The 21114-nt window shown below is 40.1% G+C and overlaps 1 protein-coding gene across 2 annotated transcripts; it reads left to right on the top strand.

Moving 5' to 3' along the window:
• The first annotated feature begins 4955 nt into the window (after positions 1-4955).
• slc71a2a (solute carrier family 71 member 2a) lies at positions 4956-21062 on the top strand. Of its 2 annotated transcripts, none has more exons than XM_026174523.2 (12): positions 4956-5243; positions 11291-11389; positions 14086-14148; positions 14410-14537; positions 14994-15108; positions 15297-15515; positions 17355-17468; positions 18701-18772; positions 19071-19183; positions 19321-19418; positions 19569-19732; positions 20651-21062. In XM_026174523.2, the coding sequence occupies exons 1-12, from the start codon at positions 5226-5228 to the stop codon at positions 20921-20923; spliced, it is 1476 nt and encodes a 491-aa protein (XP_026030308.1). In that variant the 5' UTR covers positions 4956-5225; the 3' UTR covers positions 20924-21062. The 2 variants fall into 2 exon arrangements, with proteins under 2 accessions (XP_026030308.1, XP_026030307.1); XM_026174522.2 differs by lacking the exon at positions 4956-5243 and adding an exon at positions 10623-10762.
• The last annotated feature ends 52 nt before the right edge of the window (positions 21063-21114 follow it).

Raw genomic sequence — 21114 nt, 5'->3', positions numbered from 1 at the left:
CTTAAACAAGCAACTGTTTTTTTTATCTGCATTAAAGTTATATAAAAACGTAACAGTGCGAATGTAAATTCCTTGCTGACACTTTAACCAAAAGGCATTTCCAGTGGAAACTGGCCGACATATCCTCAGCATAACCATGTATAATATCCACAAAACTTAAAAAGAGGTTATACACACACAATACTGTAATATTATGTTGAAGCACAGTACGTATCACTCCGCGAGGCTCCTGCCTACGGTAGCCATAATGCTCCAACAATCCATCAAGCGGTGCGGCTTCGTAGCTTAGCAAAGTCGTACTGAAACATTTGACAGATTTTCGAGCGCCGTGTACGACATAAAATCGTTTCGAGGTCAGTAAACAAAACCAGAATTCATACATAAGGCACACGGGATTATAAGGGGCACTGTCGATTTTCAGAACAATCAAAGGATTGATTTTAAGTGTGCCGTATTTTCCAAAAAACACGGTAATAACGACGGCCCGCTAGCATGCTCTACCAAAAATAACGATCCGCTTTCGCCCTTCTCATTCTCCGTCACCGCAACCATGCTTTTTCGGCCATGTGCATATGAAAACAAAGGCACTGCGCATGCGCCTTTTACCGATATTCTATTGCAATATTTCATTTTCTTATCATTGCCCAACATTATACCGGTATTACCATGAACGGTATGATATGGCCCAGCCCTAATAGTTAGTACAGTAATCCATTATGTTACTGTATTACTGAAAAGGTAATGGTAGGAAAACTGAGCCATACTGTTGAAATGTAATCTGTTAACTTTCCCTTTGCTTGTGAAGAAAAATATCTGAATCGTTTAGCAGAGGTAGGTCGAGTATCCAAAAATTGTACTCAAGTAAGAGTAGCATTACTTTAAAATATTATTACTCAAGTAACAGTGAAAAGTAGTGTTCAAAAAAGTTACTCAAGTAAGAGTAAAAAAGTACTTGGAGAAAAGACTACTCAGTGAGTAACTGTTTGAAATGTCCGATTTATTTTTTAAATAAATGCTATCAGACAAACAAAAATAAATAAATATACAAATTTTTGTATTTTCAAAAGGAATATATGTAAAAACATCAACAAAATAAGGCACAACAATTCTAATTTCCAGATTTCAGTTTTTCACAACATAAGGCTTTTTTCACCAATGCCTACAGTAAATAATATAAACAGTGCAAACAATTTCCAGTGACAAGATATGCTGTAAACTTTACATTCACTTTTGCTCCAAATGGCACAGCAGCCTCAGAGAAACCATTAGAACGAGGCATCTTCAACATATGTCCATACAAGGCAGCTCAGTTTACCATAAATTGTATGGGTGTGCATCTATTACTGCATATTTAGCAAAAACGGGCCATTTCTTCACTCAGTGAAGTGATGGTTAAGCTTCAGCAGCAGTTTGCTCTCAAGGTTCTTTCTGTGAAGCTGTAACTGTTTAGCAGTGAACAGGAGTCCTGCATGACTAAGAAGTCCTTCACAAGCTCCAGATGCAGGAAGAGCTGTACTGATTTTGATCGAAAGCTTCTTGATGTGAGGAAAGCCATGCAATAGATCCACACCTCCAGTGAATGGGCATGAAAGGTACCTCTCCAGCTCCCCTACTTCTGGCTTTCCTGACCCCATGGACCCATCATCTTAGCCAGTTAGGCTGCTGTTTGTGCTGGAGTCATCCATCTCTGTGTCTAGGTGATGTCTGATGAAGTTGAGACCTGTGGAAAGATGTATGGTTTTCAAAAGAATTAGGTCTGGTCATTATAGTAATGTATACACTGCCAAGCTGCAGATGTTTGGCAAGAACATTTGATCACACTGGAGATGTTTTTTACTAACTCCTGTTGAAAAACAAAATCTTGTCATTCATATCCCACACAAAGAGTTTGCAATGAATTCCAGATTAAGTTTAAAATAAGAACCAATAGATCCTCCTTGCACTGTTTGGCTGTTACTCTGGGGAAAGACAGTGATGGAAGCCGTGACCATTGCTGGACTGGCCATCGGCCCACCGGGTAATTTTTCGTTTTTATGGGCCGATGATTTTTTTTTTTTGTAAGAGTATAAACAATGAGAGGTGGTGGATTGGCCAGATGCTGGTCATGTGTAAAAAATAACTCAATTGTTTGGTGGTGGCTATGGCGGAGCTTCCACAGAAGCCAGCAGGTGGATGAGGGAAAGGTGAGGCCGGAGGAGGAGAGACCCGAGGCGGCTGCAGGTGAAATGAACTTCAGGTAAGAAGTTATGACCTGCAGTCTATCTGGGTCAGATATAAACCAAGTTCAGGTGTAGTTTATTTTCGTTGTGCTGACTTTTTACAGTCAGTTACAATAACTCTTACTAGCTAGCATGACAGAGTTTCTATACAGCTGGTGGGTGCTATGATGTTACTGATAGTGAACTTTATTTTATTCATAAGGTTAGTAGAGTTTCCAACCATCCTGTACAAACAGAATCGTCCCGCATTCAGAAAAAATATTACGCGTTTCGTATTGAGCTGAAAACAAACAGAGTTTGTCCTGTACTTCAGCTACAATGGAAAAAGACACAAAGCTGGAGTTATTCTGTCTTTACGCTGCCAGCTGCCTCTTCTCCTCTCGTTCTCTCCCCCTCCCTCTCCTGTTGCTACTTCAATCATGAAACTGATCAATGATCAGCTGATCGGCTTTTCTCTCTTGTTTATCACCCACTTTGTGCCAGAAAGATGTTGCGCTTGATCAGCTGTTGTTAGCATTTATTTAATATTAATTTCGAGTATCAGCTGATGTTTGCTGGAGCCAGGGCTGTAAAAGCTGCTGGTCATGATGTCGGTTTGGTTATCTGGTGAGAGGGAAACATGAAGATGAAACCAGGAGATGTTCTTACTGAATCATCAGAGCTGAACAGGTGATGGAGAAACAGGTTTACCTTTTAGGTCACATGAATGAGTTGAAGGGAAGCTATGAACTGTTTCTGAGAGACAAATAACACCAGGATCCTTTTTTAGTATCTAACAGCTGGTAACTGTACAGGGGCGGGTCTAGCAAAGTTTTCCCAGGGGGGCCAGGTAGGGCATTAACAGGGAAAGGGGGGCACAAAGAAATACTTTTCTTTCTTATTCTCATTTAAAAAGTTTTTATCTGACGTAAAATGTATAGAAATCATACATATACCAACAAGACAGTGTACATCACTGTCACAACAGCATCTGTTTTCATTCAAAGGCTTTATGGCTTTTCCTATAGCCTAATACCTGGTGGGCCGGTCTCTAGTCAAAATGCCCGGACCGATTTTTTGTCCCAGTCCAGCCCTGGCCATGACTGGAGCTGCGATGTAGCCTCTAATCTCTCCATGGCCCTCCTGAGAAGATAAACACCTCAGTCTGCGTGGCTGCAAAATTATGAAAAACACCCCTTCCAACCACAGGGTAGGGAGTTGGATGAAGCTAGCCTCCAAAAGCTGGGCATACACTGTGCAATTTTTTTTGGCCCATTTTGAGCCGATTTTTCAGTCGCGCAACCGTTTTTTGGGGATCGGCCCGAGTTTCGCCTTAATCGTGTGTCATGCATCATGTAGTATACATGGGGTAACGAAAAGCGATTAACACCTCACGACCAGCTCCAAATCATCAATCGTATGGTCGCAAGAAAATCAAACCTGTTTGAAATCCTGTCGCCCCTCAACGCAGCCTCTCACACTGCGCACGCACAAGCAGAAATGAAAGTGAAAAGGCGGAGCAGCATGGCAGTGGACATGAGATGGAGGCACAACTTGTAGAACTGTGGCAAGCTCATCCGAGTACGGAAGCATAGAGCTGCCACCCAGGCAAAAGAAAAATAGAGCTATATCACGTTATAACGTGAAAAGTTTATTGTTCTAACAATATATTTTTCATGTTAGTGCAATATACCTTTCATGTTTGAACAATATCACGTTATTGATATTGTTCAAACATATATTGTTCAAACGTACAATATTATATTGTACGTTCGTACAATATAATATTTATATTGTACGAACGTGATAATTATGTATATTGTAATAATGTTGTTAGAACAATATACTTTTCACGTTATAACGTGATATAGCTCTATTTTTCTTTTGCCTGGGTGGCAGCTCTACGCATCCGTACTACGCTTCCGTATTCCATGAGTTGGATGGACATTGCTGCTCAATTGCAGCTGCCTGGTCAATGTGTTTCATTAGTAATTTAGCAAAGTTGATGGTGGTGGTGTGTGTCTGTGTGAGTGAAAGACAGAGAGGGAGAGCGAGAGACAGATTTTGTATGATAAGCTTCATGTTATGGACGCACAGTTTGAGCACTCAAGTCGCATCAGAGCATCAGGCCGTATAGTGCGAGACCCTGCATTGTGACCTTTGAACTTCTAACCCCTGAGATTCAATTGTACAGTTTGAGCAGGAGCTGAATAACGCGACTGAAAAAAAAATCGCATGCCATGTTTTCATGTGTTTCTTTCCGTGTGTCCGCTACTTTGAAACGCTTGGCCCGCTCTGCCTTCCACAGTTTCAAACTGGTCATGTGACTGCATGGCCACATCTGATTGGTAAAAGAGTTACTGGAAACTCCACTGGCGGATGTTATCTAATGTGTTAAACGAATTCTTTTTTAAAAAGTAACGAGTTGAATTTTGCAAATGTAGTGGAGTAAAAGTATTGTTTCTCCTTCACAAATTTACTCAAGTAAAAGTAAAAAGTATTGTGCAAAAAAGGTACTTTAAAAGTAACTTTTTTTCAAAAACTTACTCAAGTAAATGTAACTCAGTAAATGTAACTCGTTACTACCCACCTCTGCCGTTTAGGCTCCAAAATGCGAACTTTATGACATTACAGTGAGGGCTCAATCTTTTATATACAGTCTATGGAATGACGTGACTATGTTCGGCTTTTATTGTGAAAAGAGCACCAGCCGGAAGTCCTCTGGGTGTTGAGTGTCAGTGACGTCGTCTCCGAGCTGCTGCGGACGTTTCGGTGCTGAAGAGAACGGAGGATCCAGAGAAAGAGGTGCTGTGGATATTACCGGTCACCGTTTCTGTAATCGTTATCCTCCGTTAGCTCGGTTTTAGCTTCTGCGTGGGGACTCATTAAGTAGACACCCTGGAAGCGCCCGGAGAACCGCGGATATCCACGCGGCACGGATGCTTCGTGACCCGCGGCAGGTGCGAAGAGACGTCGGGAGAACCGGCGGCAGCCACCGGCCGAGTGCTGTTGGTCAAGAAGATCATCATGAAGGACGGAGCTGGGGTGGGTGCACGACCCGCCATTTTTACTCGTATTTTATTGCTCATTTATAAACGCACAGCTCTGTTTGTCCAGCAGGTGTTTTTAGATATTGATAATCAATGACAATAAATGACGTGTGTATTCAGTCCAGTTCAATCACCCACGCAACCATAATAATACTCAATTCTCAGCAAATAAATAAACAATTAAAGGGCTGTATGTTTATGACATAACAGGGAATTAAACACATGACGTAAGGCTGGTTTATCAAATCAGTGCAGCTTTAAAAAGAAGATTGTTTTTAGTGTTTTTCACAGCAAAATGCCAACAAAACGTGGAAATTTCTGCTTAAATCATTTATACTTTACTGTGTTTACTGTTCAAATGATTAAAAACCTAAAACGTAACAAATCTAAAAGGGGAAAAGGCAAAAATGGGATGTTTGAGTAGTGACAGTGTTGTTATTTTAAAAATAATAATAGCAATAATAATATTAATAATAATAATCAGCCGTGACAGAGCAGGTCTGGTCCAAAATGGCTGGAGGTGAGTGCACAGTAACGGGGAGAGGACAGGGCAGGTTTAATGTGGCACACAGACGGCTGCAGCTTAGTGCATGCTGCTGTGGTCAGGACGGATCCATCAGCTGTTACATAACAGCTCCATGCGTGAAATTCACCCGGGGAGGGCGCACACTGCAGACTCATCGCTCCGCAGCCTCAGCGTCCATTTTAACATCCCTCATGAAGACGAGTCAGACATTTACAGAAGCTGAAGACCCCCACCATAGCCACCAGTGATTGTGATGCAAGTGTGAACAATTTTCTGAGATTTGCTGCTTTTCTTCCTCGGTGAAATGAATATCTTCAGATTTAGTAGGGAAAGAAGATATCTGGGAGAAATCTGATGAGAAGATTTAGGACAATAATAAACCAGGAATAAAACAGCAGTAGTATTGTTTGGTGCATAAATACATCACCTGTGATGGACAGCACATTCACTGTTTTCTGATATTTTCCAGGCCAGGTGATTAAAGTTTAATCAATGGGAATAATTGTTTGAAGTATGGTGATCAAGGTGTGCCAAAATTAAGAGCACTGAGAGGCCAGAAGGACCTCTGCCTTAAAGGGAAAAAGCATCTGCCTTCACAGATATTTCAGACTACAATTTGTTTGTTACTATTTATCTCAAGCAAACAAAGCGATCCTCATAAATATGTTTCTTAGTGGTTTATCACCAAAGTGTCTCTGAACACAAACAATAATAGACAATAATAAATGAGTTTAATTTAAACTGGTACCATTAAGTGGAAATAATCTTTTTGGATTTAAGCTTTTCGCTTGAATGCGTCACCTATAATTGACAGTATAATTTTCCACTATTTTTTCATATTTAACAAGCTGAATGATTAAATTGCTTCTCAGTGGAAATCACTGAAACGACTAAATGTATGTGGTGCACAAGATTAGCTAAGATTGCTTCATTAAGGGGTTGTTTCAAATGACGGTTTTGTCATGAGAGAAAATTTGTTGTTAGTTTATTGGGGTTTTTTGTTGTTTATTCCAGAGTGAGACAAAGAAGTCTTTGTTATAATTAATAACTGTCGTAATCCTAACCTTGTTAATAATCGGTATCTTTGAATAATCACTATCAAGTTCATTAAGTTGAATCCAAGATATGTGGTACAAAATACGAATATTTTTTTCCTATAAGCTGACAGCAGTCAACATAGCCAATTTTTAGCCAATAAAGCTGCACATCCCTGCTGCCTTACTCAAAAAAAAAATAAAAATTAAATTGCTGAGTCCAAAGGTGAAACCACTGACATCAACGGGAGCAGTTGTGGGAGACCTAACTCAAAGAAATTCCCAAGTTTTGGAGAGATGGAGCAAACAGAGTCAGTCCTCTATGATTTTCTTCTCACAAAAATGACCCCGAGACCTTCTAGAAACAAGTCTTGCAAATCGGCTGCCATCTTCAATTGCCTCAGGGCACCTATTTATTTAGTTATTTTAAGTCATTGTCTAAGTCAGTGGTTCCCAAACTTTTTTTGAAAAAATGATCGCGGGTACACCTACACGGGTATTTTTGAAAACGCAGCTGTTTCTATGCGTTTGGGCCTTTCGTCCACACGTAAACGGCGTTTTCGAATCACCGAAAATTGAGATTGTTTAAAACTCAGTTTTTGCGTTTACGTCTGTATTACATGACGAGGAATACAGAGTTCGTCAAAGGTATGTGCCTTTTTTCACGTCATGCTGTGCGCCACGTTATTGTTTACATGAGATGAATGGCAGATAGAGACAACATACAACAATCTGACTATCTTCAGGTTTTACACACTTACATATACACACAGATTTACTGGTCCTCCATTTAGAAAGGCAGAGGCGTCACGGTGTGATTATTTTACATGTAGTTGTTTTTTCCTGTGTAATAATATTCAACATTGCTATCAATACATTTTTCAAAAAATGTCTCTCTGTGCAAAATGGGTTTAAAAACATAAACAGCTGTTGGATAATGTTTGTCTGTGATTTGAACCAGGGGAACAGATCGTGGCAGGATCAGCCTGATATTATTTGTATCCCACTGTAACTTTCCTGTATAAAGAGCTAACATCTCCAAAATGTCAGGAGTAGTTAGTCATTACAACAAGTGTTTGTGAACTAAAAATCAAGAATGTGGGATACTGTTTGTCCGTGATTTGGAGAGCCCAGCGCTGCTCCCGATGTGTTTTTTTTTTTTTTTCCTTTCATACCGCACTCCCCCCCCCCCCCCCCACAATATTGGCTGTGCATCCCCCCACACTTTCGGAGCCTCTGGTCTACGTGAACTCAAATTTGATTGGTTAGGACACTTGTCTACTTATTTACTTACATATTTTGCGGAATTTGCCCCAAGTTAAGATTAAGTTATATTAAGTTATATTTCTGCCACTATTTTTGCTGTAGCAAATTTTCATAGTGGTTTCAGTTTTGGATTATTTGAAGTGTCATGTTTGTCACTTAAAATGTCTGCAAAATACCCAGCCTAATATTGAACTGATTTAGCTAGTGCAAGCATTAGGTAACACATTCCTGGGGAACATACAAAATGCATCTATCATTTGCTACAATTACAATTAAATGGAAAACTAAATTGGTAAGAGGCTTAAATTGAACTTGCAAGAAAAACAAGTGAGGAGGTGAAGTGACATTAAACATGTGGTAACTATAGTGTAAAGCATATGTAGCTTTATGATCTGTTTCTCTCTGAAAGTGACCAAAATCTACCAAAAGAACATCTTGTTCTATTAAAAACTTAAAACTAGCCACTAAGACCATGAGGTCATCAGCAAAGTAACTGTTAGAGCACTTTGCTAACTAGTCGTTAGAGCAAACAATACAGCAGACAATATGACAAAGGACAAAAAGAAACTGATGCTTACATATTCACAGGACACACTGGGGCTAATCAAGGGAAGGGGAAACACCTGGAAGACAGCTGAAACGAATCAATGATAACAGAGGAAGTAAAACTAAATACAAAAGATAAAGACTACCAAAATAAAAGAGGAACACCTAACACAGTGACAGAGCTTAACAATAAGATATGGGGGAAACAGGAGAGGCGGGAATTAAATTTTATATTTAACTTAAATCACAGCAGGAACTAGATAAACAAAGGTAGCAAGACTAAAAGAGACCAATAGCTTTTTTAGTAATGGGTTGTTTGTTAATGTGGTCAGTAAATGCAGTTTAAAAGCGTCACTTAATATTTAATTGTAGCGAAAGGTGAAAGCATGGTTGTACGGTACATAGTTAATGCATGTCTAGTAGAAACTGCCTGTAAATGCCTTTAGGACAACAGCACTAGTGGCAGCTTTGCAGCTCTGCAGCTCATCTGGGTACATGCATTACAACCTCTCTAGTAAATCTGTAAAAACACAGCCCCACTGTGTAACGCTCAGGTAGGTGGTTAAGTGCGTTGTGTAATAATATAGCATTATGGAGTAAATGTGCTTTGGCTTCAGCAGAGATCTTTCTGCAAAGCCTCAAACTAAACCTTTTATCACTTCAGGATGCTGACAAAGTCCAGGCAAGTCCAAAAAGCTGGGCTCAGCATTAGCTTCATATTTAGTTACTGTTTGATCATTTATTGTCTATTTACCATAGACAATTTATGGTTTGTGTCATGCAGAATTTACCATAAAATCATAAAATATTTTTGCTCAATTTTCTCCAAGCCTTCTTCTATTTCTCTCTATAAAAATGCAGTTGAACCATTCAGCTCCAGCTGCCCTCAGATGGTGATATATGACAACTTTTCTGACATGTTCTAATCTCATTATTTATACTTTTCATTCATTTCTGTTTATAATTTTTTTAAACACAAATTGTACAAACATTACATTTATGTAGACAATTGTCTCCTGTTAGTACTTAAAAAATTTTTTTATTTGTTTCAATAATACTATAAAAAATAAAAGAATTATTAAATGAGTTATGTATTTAGGGTATTCTAGTATGATTTTAACACCGTAATATAAATGAAATACAACAACATTTAAATAAACATAACACATGGGGGATATTAGTTTTATAGTTTTGTAATATTTCCAATATTTTGTGCACAAACACTAAAAAGACAAATAACCATGATGTACATGTTAGTGTGGTAATTAGAAGTATTTATTTCCCACAACACCTGCCACACAAATTGGCTAATTCCTGCAAAAAACAAACAAACAAAAGTTATTACCCATAATTTTAAATTATGCAAATATAATTTCTTAATCGTGTCATTTTATGGAGTCACTAAAGAAGAATGTTGTATTTGGTCGTACAGGAATCTTTTCCACATCACTCCTGCTCTTGTGAAAATTATTTGTACAGAAGGACAGCCAAGAGTAACACATAATCTATGTGGTTCTAATGTGTGCTAGTGAAACCTGCTTTTAGTCAAACTAAATATAGAAAATGGTCCAATTTGCCACCTAAATCCTGTGTATCTGTGTCAGCCGGCTGGTAATCACTTCATGTGCTGTGCTCCAGTTTTAATACTCGCTGTGTTTTAATCATCTTTAAAACGTGTTAGAAAATGGGTTCAGTTGAGACTGCAGTTTTACCTGTCTGCCATAAAAAGTGTCTTATTTAACCCTATGTGTTTATCCCTTCCAAAAAACCATTACCTCGGTTTATGCTTCTAAAACACTGAAATCCAGTTAAAAACAAATGTAAATCTTGCCTCACACCAAGTCTGGTTCATAGTCACGCTGGTCCAAGCTTTAACGACAACAATGATGATTTGCTTTTCATGCTTCTGGCCATGCAGCCTTGGCGAAGCGAGAAGAAAATGGCCGCGGCTGGTACTGTGTTTGAGGAAGGATTGTAACGCTGTTATTTGTTTGCAGGAACGCAAAATCTTTGGTTCGTATGAGTGCGACGAAGATTCGTTTGTGTTCCAGTGGTTCACCTTTATCTGGTGGCATTTGTTGTAATGGTGGCCTCAACCTGTGGTGATGGCTCACATAATTCGCTAAATAAGAGGGGTACCAGGTAGGTGGAGAAAAGATGACAATCGTAGGCTGCTGTCTCTCACCGGCATGTTGCAACCTTATTAAGTAGACACGGATTTATTAGTAAAACCTAATTTTGGAAGACACGAGAATCATTTTTTTATCATGTGACGTTTTAGCTCTGGAACGCAAGAAGAAACAAAAGATTTTCCATGAATTTTTGCAAATATTTTGCACATAAATTCTGACTTGGTGTGTCAATAATTTCAGTATTCACTGGCAAATCCTAGATGTCAGACCCTAGGGGACAATGTTGGAAACAGTCCCCGCTCTCAACAACATTACCATGTGATGATGATAATGTCATGTTGAGACAAAAAATGGCAGGTAACCAGCGTCTGTCTGTGAAAGTTGACTTTTTGTACCAAAAAACACAAAATAAGGGCCTGGAACGAAGGGAAACCATTAAAACTCAATGGATGATTGTTTAAAGTCCTGCTGAAATACCACCTTAAAATCCATTCATGATCATATGACACATGTCTGTGTTGTTTCTCTTTCGTTTCAGCTCCAGCAGGGCATTGGCAGGCCCAGTGTGTATCATGCCGTGGTGGTGATCTTCCTGGAGTTTTTCTCCTGGGGTTTACTCACCACACCCATGCTCACTGTGAGTAACACCGATTGGTTTTTACATTAACATCTATATAGCTACCCCGGTTCATTCAAAGCCTCCGTGTGAATAAGACCGAACAAGAAATGAAAATTAGTCATGCTGTGTAGGCAGCATTATTGCAGAGATGATGTCAGTGTCCTTTTCACTGTTAGTCCGTTTTTCCAGGTCTGCTTTGCATTTTACAATGGATTTAGCACTTACTGAATTAAGACTGAGCTATATTGTTTATAGTTAGAAGAAGATGTTGAAAAATCTATATTATTGGATTGTCCTTCTCAAATCTGACTGGCACTATATGGCTATTTTACATCAATATGGGACAAAACCCCTATTACAACCAAAATGAACCCTTTGGTAGTAATCCAGTCTTTATTCTGTTCTCTGGAAGAGGGTTTGGTTTTGTGAATGTAGGTTTGTCAAAATGTAAAGCATTAGAAAAAGTAGTGATTTTGTATTAACAAATCTCATCTACATGCATTTGAAAGCATTAAAATAATACAAATCTAAATATGGTAAAAGAATATCAGAGTAATTTTATGTGTTTTGATTATGTGTGTTTCCCAGTCCTAGACCATAAATATTTTCAGTGGAGATCTCCACTGAGTCTTTCTTTAAGTTTGGGACTAGACTTAAACCTTAATCTGGGAAATTTGGCTGTGATTGTTTGTAAGATTAGCAGGTGTATCTTAGTCCTTTGTGTTCCAAAGTACATAAATAGCATATATGTTGCAGATCAAGATGAGTTAAATTTTAAACTTTGGAAATTAAATATGTATTTATTTTTTTTTAGTATTTATTTATTTATTGTCATTGTCAAGAACAATGAAATTGCGTTTGGGGTGTGGAGCAGGGAAATTATTTTACTGCTATTGTTAAATAATCATCATTATTACCATTGCATTAATAATATAATCTGGAGTTTATATTGCATTCAGGGGTTGAACAGTGTGTGTCTTTCAGAAAGGCTAAAAGTCACAGGCTGACAGGAAACAGGCTTGCAGAGAGTTTGCAGAAGCAGGAAGTTATTTTGAGCAGCAGGCTACAACCCAAAAAAAAGAAGAAAATAATAAATACCCCTTAAAACCCAAGTGTACATATTTAACCCAGTGTGACTCCAATGCAATAAGACAATCCTTAGCAATAATGTTCGTAGAAATTCAGACAAAGACCTGAGAAACATGACAAAATACAACAATGCAACCCATTCAATATTATTGTACTGTGAGATATGATATCAGATATGATAGTTATCTATTTAAGAAAGAGGGGGGGGGCAGGAGGGGGAAGAGAATAAAGATGTGATGCACCAATGCAGACCAGTTCATTGCTATTAAGAAGTTGGATATGGTTATTGTCCGTGAGAGGAGGGCAGAGAGTTCAGGAGCCTCACAGCCTGTGGATACAGGCTGTTGGCCAGTCTGGATGTTCTGGCCTGTATAGACCTGTACCTTCTCCCTGAGGGCAGCAGATGGAAAAGGTGGCGCGCAGGGTGATGTTGGTCCCGCAGGATACTGTGCACCCTCCTCAGACAGCGAGTGGGGAAGATATTACTGATCTCTGGCAGACTTGTTCCAATAATTCTGCCAGCTTCTTTCACTACCCGCTGGAGTGCTTGCTGATCGGCCTTGGTGCAGCTGGGGAACCACACTAGAAATCCATACGTCAGAACGCTGCTGATGGCACAGTTGTAGAAGTTCAACATCAGAGATCTGGGAATGTGTGCGCTCCGCAGTCTCCTCAGGTAGTAGAGGCGCTGTTGGGCCTTCCGTACAACTGAGGTGATATGGTTGCCCCAGGACAGGTCCTCGGTCACAGTTACCCCCAAGAATTTAAAACTGCTCACCCTCTCCACCGCCTCACTGCCAATGAAGAGAGGCAGATGGTTGTTATGACCCCTCTTCCGGAAATCTACAATGATCTCCTTGGTCTTTTTTGTGTTTAAGACCAAGTTATTGTCGTGGCACCATGACTCTAGTTGTTGCACCTCTGTCCTATAGTTTGTCTCATCATTGTTGGATATAAGTCCGAGCACTGTAGTGTCATCTGCAAACTTAACAATGAGATTGGACGCGCAGGAGGAAATACAGTCATGGGTGAAGAGAGTGTATAGCAGAGGGCTCAGAACACACCCCTGAGGGGCACCGGTGTTGACCACAAGGGTGGAAGAGGTGTTCTTACCCACTCTGACACTCTGTCTACGGTTAGTGAGGAAGTCCACAATCCAGTTGCACAGAGAGGAGTTAAGTCCCAGTTGGTGGAGTTTGGGACGGAGTTTGTATGGCCGGATGGTATTAAAAGCCGAGCTGTAGTCTACAAAGAGGAGCCGTGCATAGGTGTTCCTGTGTTCCAAGTGCTTCAGTAATGTGTGCAGCACTGTGGCGATCGCATCCTCGGTTGACCGGTTCTCCCTGTATGCAAACTGGTGCGAGTCCAGGGATGTCAGAGTGTGAATGAAGTATAGATCATAAGATGTAATTTGAGGGGTTAAAAAAAACCTTTGCATTAACCAATGAGAAATTACTGTTATTTTTATACACAGCCTTATTTCCAGTGGCTTGATTGTTTTATTTTTAATAGTTTTTAATGAAAAATTGTGAAAGTTGTCCAAGACTTTCCAGCTCTAACTGCATACATTCTGTACCTTGCTTCATACTGTTTCATCCGTGATGGTGTTGTATCTTTTTTCTTAGGTTTTGCATGAAACATTTCCCCAGCACACATTCCTGATGAATGGACTCATTCAGGGCGTGAAGGTAAGAAACTCAACTTTTCCATTTTGTGACTCATTCTGTTGATGCTATACAGATTAAACGGGTGTAACAGTGATTTAGGAAAATAGCTACAATGAAATGGGTCATTTTTGAACGATATCTAGACTTTAGGCGTGATAAGTAATAATGACAGAAAACCGTCATGAATAAAAGATGAATCAAGCATGGCATGACCACACAGATATATTTCACTGTTGCTGAAACTTTTTTAAACAGTTTTTATCATTGACTCCGCCTTTCTAGGGTCTGCTGTCATTCATGTCTGCGCCTCTGATTGGTGCGTTGTCAGATGTATGGGGCAGGCGGTCCTTCCTTTTGGTCACCGTCTTCTTCACCTGTGCTCCAATCCCTCTGATGAGGCTCAGCCCCTGGTAGGACTCTAATATTCTCTGTTGCAACAATATTATGACTAAAAAAGGTTACATCGGAAAGTATGGCTAGCATTTACCTTCTGAGCTAACACAAATTAATAGTTGAAATAGCAAGATTTCAAGCAATTGAAATGTGAGTTAGAATCTTAAGTAACATTGTTGATTAAACTGAGACACAAAGAGTTCAAACTAGTTGATATTGAGTTTAAAATGTGTACAGCATTATGCAGTTGAACATAAACAGTGTTGCTGGGCAGTTACATCAGATGTAAAAGGTTAGGAACTGCTGCTCTAATGGATCCGACCTGAGTGAAATAGTCAATCTTTTAATGAAATATTTCAGTGTGCCTGTCAAAAATCAATTCACTGCTGGATTTCAGTCAATTAGAGAGTCAGAGAAGTTTAAATTCTCGTATCAGTCTTCTTGAAACTGAATCTATTTTTCACTTCCTCCAGGTGGTACTTCGCCATGATCTCCATGTCTGGAGCTTTCTCCGTGACTTTCTCAGTCATCTTCGCCTACGTTGCCGATGTTACGGATGAGAGAGAGAGGAGTACAGCCTATGGTCTGGTAAGGAGTCCTAATGTACACCCCTAAAATCAAACAGTGCATCAGGCAGACAGACTGTTGATGGTATTGAATTCCTGAAACTGAATCTTACACGAAAAGAAACTGACAGATCAGCTTAATCTGTGTGCAGACATGACTCAGGACAGAAAAATACCTGAGCTGTGCTCTGTTGAAATTCATCCCTTCAGGTGTCGGCCACCTTTGCAGCCAGCCTGGTGACGAGCCCGGCCATCGGAGCGTACCTTTCTGCCTGGTACGGGGACAATCTGGTGGTTCTGGTGGCCACGCTGATCGCTCTGGCTGACATCTGCTTCATCCTGCTGGCCGTGCCCGAGTCTTTGCCTGACAAGATGAGGCTCAGCAGCTGGGGGACGCCCATTTCCTGGGAGCAGGCCGACCCATTTGCTGTCAGTAACTAATCGTTTACAGAACCATATTTGATTAGCTGGTTAAATAATGAGCTCAAATCAGATTACTCTGGTTAGGGGTGGGCGATAAAAACTATATACGATAGAAATGATATAAATTTGGCCAACGATCGAGATTTTGACTATACCGCTCTACCGTGATAGCGCATGTTGATGATGTCATCAAGCTGCGCCTGTTTTGGTCGAAAGCATCGCAGCGGCTACAACCATTATCCTCTGCAAATTATGGCGAGCGACAGTCATAGCAAAGAGATGAAGCACTTTTGAAATATGGGGAAAGCCAAAAACTGCGCTTCCTCCACTTCTGTAACATTGATTCATTAATGTTGAATTCTCTCGCAGCTGCTCTATTCCCATGTTGTTGCAGTATATTAATGACAAACCTCGTATTGTGGATGAATAATCTCAGTTATTCTCCTGACTGAAGTTTGGCCCGTGTATAGCATCCTGCTATGCGATTGCATTTGTCCCTGACCACCAGAATCCCTCACGTTAACTTTTATGGAGTGGAAAAAAAAGTTGGCGTTCATCCTCCAGCTTCACTGTGCTAATGTTATGCTAACATAGCTGTGTCGCTAGCAATCACGTAGCACAACATTATATACCAGGTAGTCCAACTTCAGTAACCCTGCAAACGCCACTGCTGTTTCGTTTTCTGTCTTCACTTATGTTGGAAGTGGTAGCAGAGCTGTACGTTTTAATTCGTTTCAAAAATCTCTCAGTCAGAACATGGTCTGTTATGTTTAAGTGGTACTAATAATAATAATAATAATAATGGATACTTTATTGATCCCCATGGGGAAATTACTTGTTTTTCTCTGCATTTGACCCATTCACTCAGTGAAGCAGTGGGCAGCCCACTAAGCAGGCGCCCGGGGAGCAGTGTGTAGGGACGGTACCTTGCTCAGGGGTACCTCAGGGTAGCCGTTAAGTGGATTCGAACCGCCGACCTTCCGATACTAGCGAGCTAACTTCCTGTTAACTTAACCTGCTAACTCCATTAAATTTAATAAATCTGTTTTCATGGATGCCTGGATGTTAAACTCAATTGTTACACCTGGAAAAGCAGCAACGTTGATGATTTTATTAAAGATGAAAGAATTTAGACCGTTTTTAACTCTGTTCGTTTGACTTTGGGATCTGAACAGGACGTAGTTTTTGACCCAGATTACTCCGAAGCTCTTCACTATGGCAGCCGTAATGCTCTGACAATCCATCAAGCAGTGCAGCTTACCAAAGTTGTACTAAAACATTTTTTAACAGATTTCTGCACGCCCAAATCGGTTCGAGGTCAGTAACCACAACCAGAATTCATACATAAGGCACACTCTCGATTTTTGAGAAAATTAAAGGATTTTAAGTGTGCCTTATAGTGTGGAAAATACGTTATACAGAAGAAAAGAATATATCGCGATATATATCGTTACTGCACGTGCTTCAAATTATACCGTGATATGGATTTTAGGCCATATCGCCCAGCCCTAAGTCATAGTGTATTTTGTAGTTGCATGAAGCCTTTCCTCAGTGATTTGACTCTCTTCTCTGTTTTCGGACACAGTATGTAAATGTTCCTCAACGCAGTAACTTTATTTTAATAATTTAATGATGCTATAACATTATATAATGCATGACAGCTCATTTCTGTTAGGGGGGGGGGAATAAAGAGAAATGAGATGCAAGTCATTTGCACGTCAGAACCTGTAACATTGACCCTTTGAATCCCAGACACTAACTGAAGACTAACTGATCATCTGACAGCCTCGGTGTTGTATTTCCTGTCTCTCTCTCCCTCTCTCTTTCTTTATCTCTCTCCTTCAGTCTCTGAGGAAGGTGGGCCAGGACTCCACAGTCTTACTGATCTGTATCACCGTGTTCCTGTCTTACCTACCTGAGGCCGGACAGTACTCCAGTTTTTTCCTTTACCTGAGACAGGTGAGCCACCTGACGCACTCATTTTCCAAGAATATTAGCGTCAATGCTGGTATTGATGTTGTTAAGAATACTATTACCACGAATCTACCAACAGTCACACAGCAGACAGGGTCATTAGCTGTAGCGTGAAACACTTAAGCCACGGATCACATTGCTGCATCGACGGTCAGCCATTCTTTTGTGTCTGTCTTTACATTAAGTCTTCCTCATTCTGAAATATGTGTGTAAAAATGTTCTTACCTGCACAAAAAATAAGTATATGTGCAAAGTAACTGACAGATTCATAAACCTTTCACAGGCCATTTTTGTTTATTCTACCGTGCATATATTAGTGAATTATTTGAAATCAGTGAACTCGTGGAAACTCGATGTGCAATCTGCACACTTACATGTCTCTTCACATTGAGACATGTTTACCTTGAGGTGAAATTGAGAAAGAGGTGGCGATATAAGACAGAAGACCACACGCTGAGCTAAAAAACCAGGAGAAAATCTGACTGAATAAACTGGAACAATAGTGTCCGAGGAGGATGCCAGAATAGGCGCAACTGATCTGTTAGAAATTCACTGAAATCTGACTATAAGTGATGACATCCAGCAAGGATGGAAGTTTTTAATGAATGAAGAAGATAGGATTGGATAACGCCTGTAAGAATAGGTTTTCTTTATGTATATTTTATGTCTTATTTTATGCATTTAATTCTAATTCTGAGACTTTATGGCTTATGGTGTTTTGGAAAATTGTAAATGACCAAACTGCAAAAATAATCATAATCATTATAAGCAGTAGTTAGTTGAATGTTGTGTGAATTAATTTTCTAAGTCAGCTAGACCTTCATGTTCTGAGGGAGTCATAAATGAATTCATAGAGTACAAACAAATTTAGGTAAGACAAAATTAACGAATCATAGATTTGTGGGCCTAGATCAGGGCCTTTGCAATTTCCTCTGTACATAAATATTTACTTTTCAACTGAACATTGCAATGTTAGTTTTTATGCAGATGATATCATCTTATTTATTAAGTGGAGCTCTTGGCAGGGCATGAAGCTGCAACTCTTTTGATGTGTGAATATCTGCTTACTTTGATCTTAACTATATGTTTAGAATTAATTCACTACCCACTTGACCCATGTTGAGCTGCAATTCTCTTGTTTTATCAATTAAAAATGTGGAACAAAATTATGTTGTCTTATATAGTATCAATAAAAATTATTTCTTGTCTCTTTCCAGGTCATAAACTTCTCCTCAACGACCCTCGCTGTTTTTATAGGAGTTGTGGGCATTCTGTCCATTGTAGCTCAGGTAACCAACACGTTAGAGGCTATTTATTACTCCTTTTAAATATAAGCCTATTTTACACACACATTAGGATATAATTGAAAAAAATCGCTGTTTTATTTTAGTTTCCATAAACAAGAAGAACAACTCACCCTCATAAGCAGTGCATCAGTAAATATTTAGGCTGATAGTTAACATACACACTTGGGTGACTTGTTCTCTGTCAACTTTATACTTACACTGCTTATTACGATAAGAGATGTTAATAAATTCTAGTGAACTGTTAAATAATTGTAAATTCTCGTCTCCTCTTTGCCCACAGACTCTCTTCCTCACTCTGCTGATGAGAACTCTGGGTACTAAAAACACTGTTCTGTTAGGTTTGGGCTTCCAGATCCTTCAGCTGGCCTGGTACGGCTTTGGATCAGAGCCATGGTGAGAGTTGCTGAGTGTGTGCTTGTGTAGCAGGCAATTATTTACACTACATTTTGGTATTTGCTTTAAGTTCCAACTCACAAAAAGACCAGATATGCACATCTTTAACCAAGTATAAATATGTATATTTGCAACAGGATGATGTGGGCTGCTGGTGCTGTAGCAGCGATGTCCTCCATCACCTTCCCAGCAGTTTCTGCTTTGGTGTCACAGTCTGCTGATCCCGATAAACAAGGTGACAAATAAAATCTGTCCTCTCTCACTTCAGTAGGTCACTGTTGTGTAATAGATGTTTCAGATTGTGGTTTTTGTTACTTAACCAGGAAGTAAAATAACTCTTGCATTGCTGCGCCTTCATGACCTTTCTTCTTCCGCCCTGTTGCAGGCGTGGTGCAGGGGATGATCACAGGCATCAGAGGTCTGTGTAACGGCCTCGGCCCAGCTCTGTATGGATTCATCTTCTTTCTCTTCAACGTCGAGTTTAATTCCATGGACCCCATCCAGGGAGACTACAACATCGACCCCCTGCCACTGGACAGTCCCACTGAGGTACAGCATGCACTCCAATCCTGACAGTAATGCCTCTTTTTCGCTAGTACCTACTTACTTCTAGTGACTAGTGACTTCTGGAAAAAAAATTCAAAACCAGCATTTTTGAAAAAAACAGCATTGTGGTCCCTGAGTCTGACAAAAAGCCATAGACAGAGCAACAGGTACACCATCTCCTCGACATTCTCTATTGTTGTCACCAAAACTGGGAACAGTCAAGTCAAGTAGGTACTACTGGAGAAGCCTGTCGCTTCTATGGCTTCCAGGTCTGTGCTGTAGTGCCTTAAATCAGCATTATCTTTAGTAGCCAGCAGGGTGAGCCTTATATGGTCCCAATAAGAAGTCTGACTGCAAAGAAGCCAATGAGAAAATGACCTTACTCATCTTCTAAAGTTGGGGCTTTAAAACTGGGATGTGGTCACCTTCAACATTCACAGGAAAAGTGCGGGATGAAGGAACTTAATTCCATACAGCCATTTGAAATAAATAAAGACATTTTCTTCCTATTGAACCTTTATTTAGGTTCCGGTGATGTCGTGGAGTCATTGATTGTTTTTAGATGTGTTTTCCACAACAATTTAAAAGTAACACAAGCCAAGGAGAAGTCTTAAGGGCTGTAAACTGAATATGCCAGAAACTGCAGTTCCTCTAATGGCCACTTGAGGCGGCTTGCAAAATGCAACTTTACAGCAAAAGTAAACAAGTTTACAGTCTGCTACAGAGAAGTGGTTTTGGTCTGTAAGGATAGTGTCTCACTTCATACCAATTTTACAGTGATTTTTATTTTTTTTGTAATTCACACGATTGGCTATTTTAGGCTTAAAATTAGCAGGTGACTCCATCCTCATGTCAGTAATTAACTGCACTTAAATGTGCTTTGTTGTTGAAATTAGCTTTATTTTTCTCCCTTTCTCCTAGCGAGCGCTAATCCCAGGCCCGCCCTTCCTGTTAGGGGCATGCACCGTGGTCATCGCTTTCCTTGTCGCTCTCTTCATCCCTGAGAAAACCTCTTGCTCCTCCTCTTCCTCCCAGCTGTCCCTCAATGACAAGCCCCACCCTGACAGTAAAGAGTCCATGTCCTCGCTGGCCGGTGTCCACATCAACACGCCGCTGCCAGGCAGCGATGAGGAGAGCCCGCCCGCAGCCTGCGACGCGGACTTTGAGCCGCTGCTGCACGACAGCATCGTTTGATGGACAGGTGGAGGGCGGGGCTAAAGGCGTGGTTTGATCGAGTGACGCTTTGTAACAAAGAACACATTTTTTTGCCGTCCGGCAGAACTAAGTGTACTTTTACTGATTGGCTGGAGGGAGCTATTTGCTGGAAGGTGGGACTAACATTTTTATTCACAGATCTGTGACATCATGTGACCAGTGAGGTAATG

The sequence above is a fragment of the Astatotilapia calliptera genome, chromosome 7 (assembly GCF_964374335.1).
Source record: "Astatotilapia calliptera chromosome 7, fAstCal68.1, whole genome shotgun sequence".
NCBI classification, from domain to species: domain Eukaryota; kingdom Metazoa; phylum Chordata; class Actinopteri; order Cichliformes; family Cichlidae; genus Astatotilapia; species Astatotilapia calliptera.
This window is presented reverse-complemented; position numbering and strand designations above follow the sequence as displayed.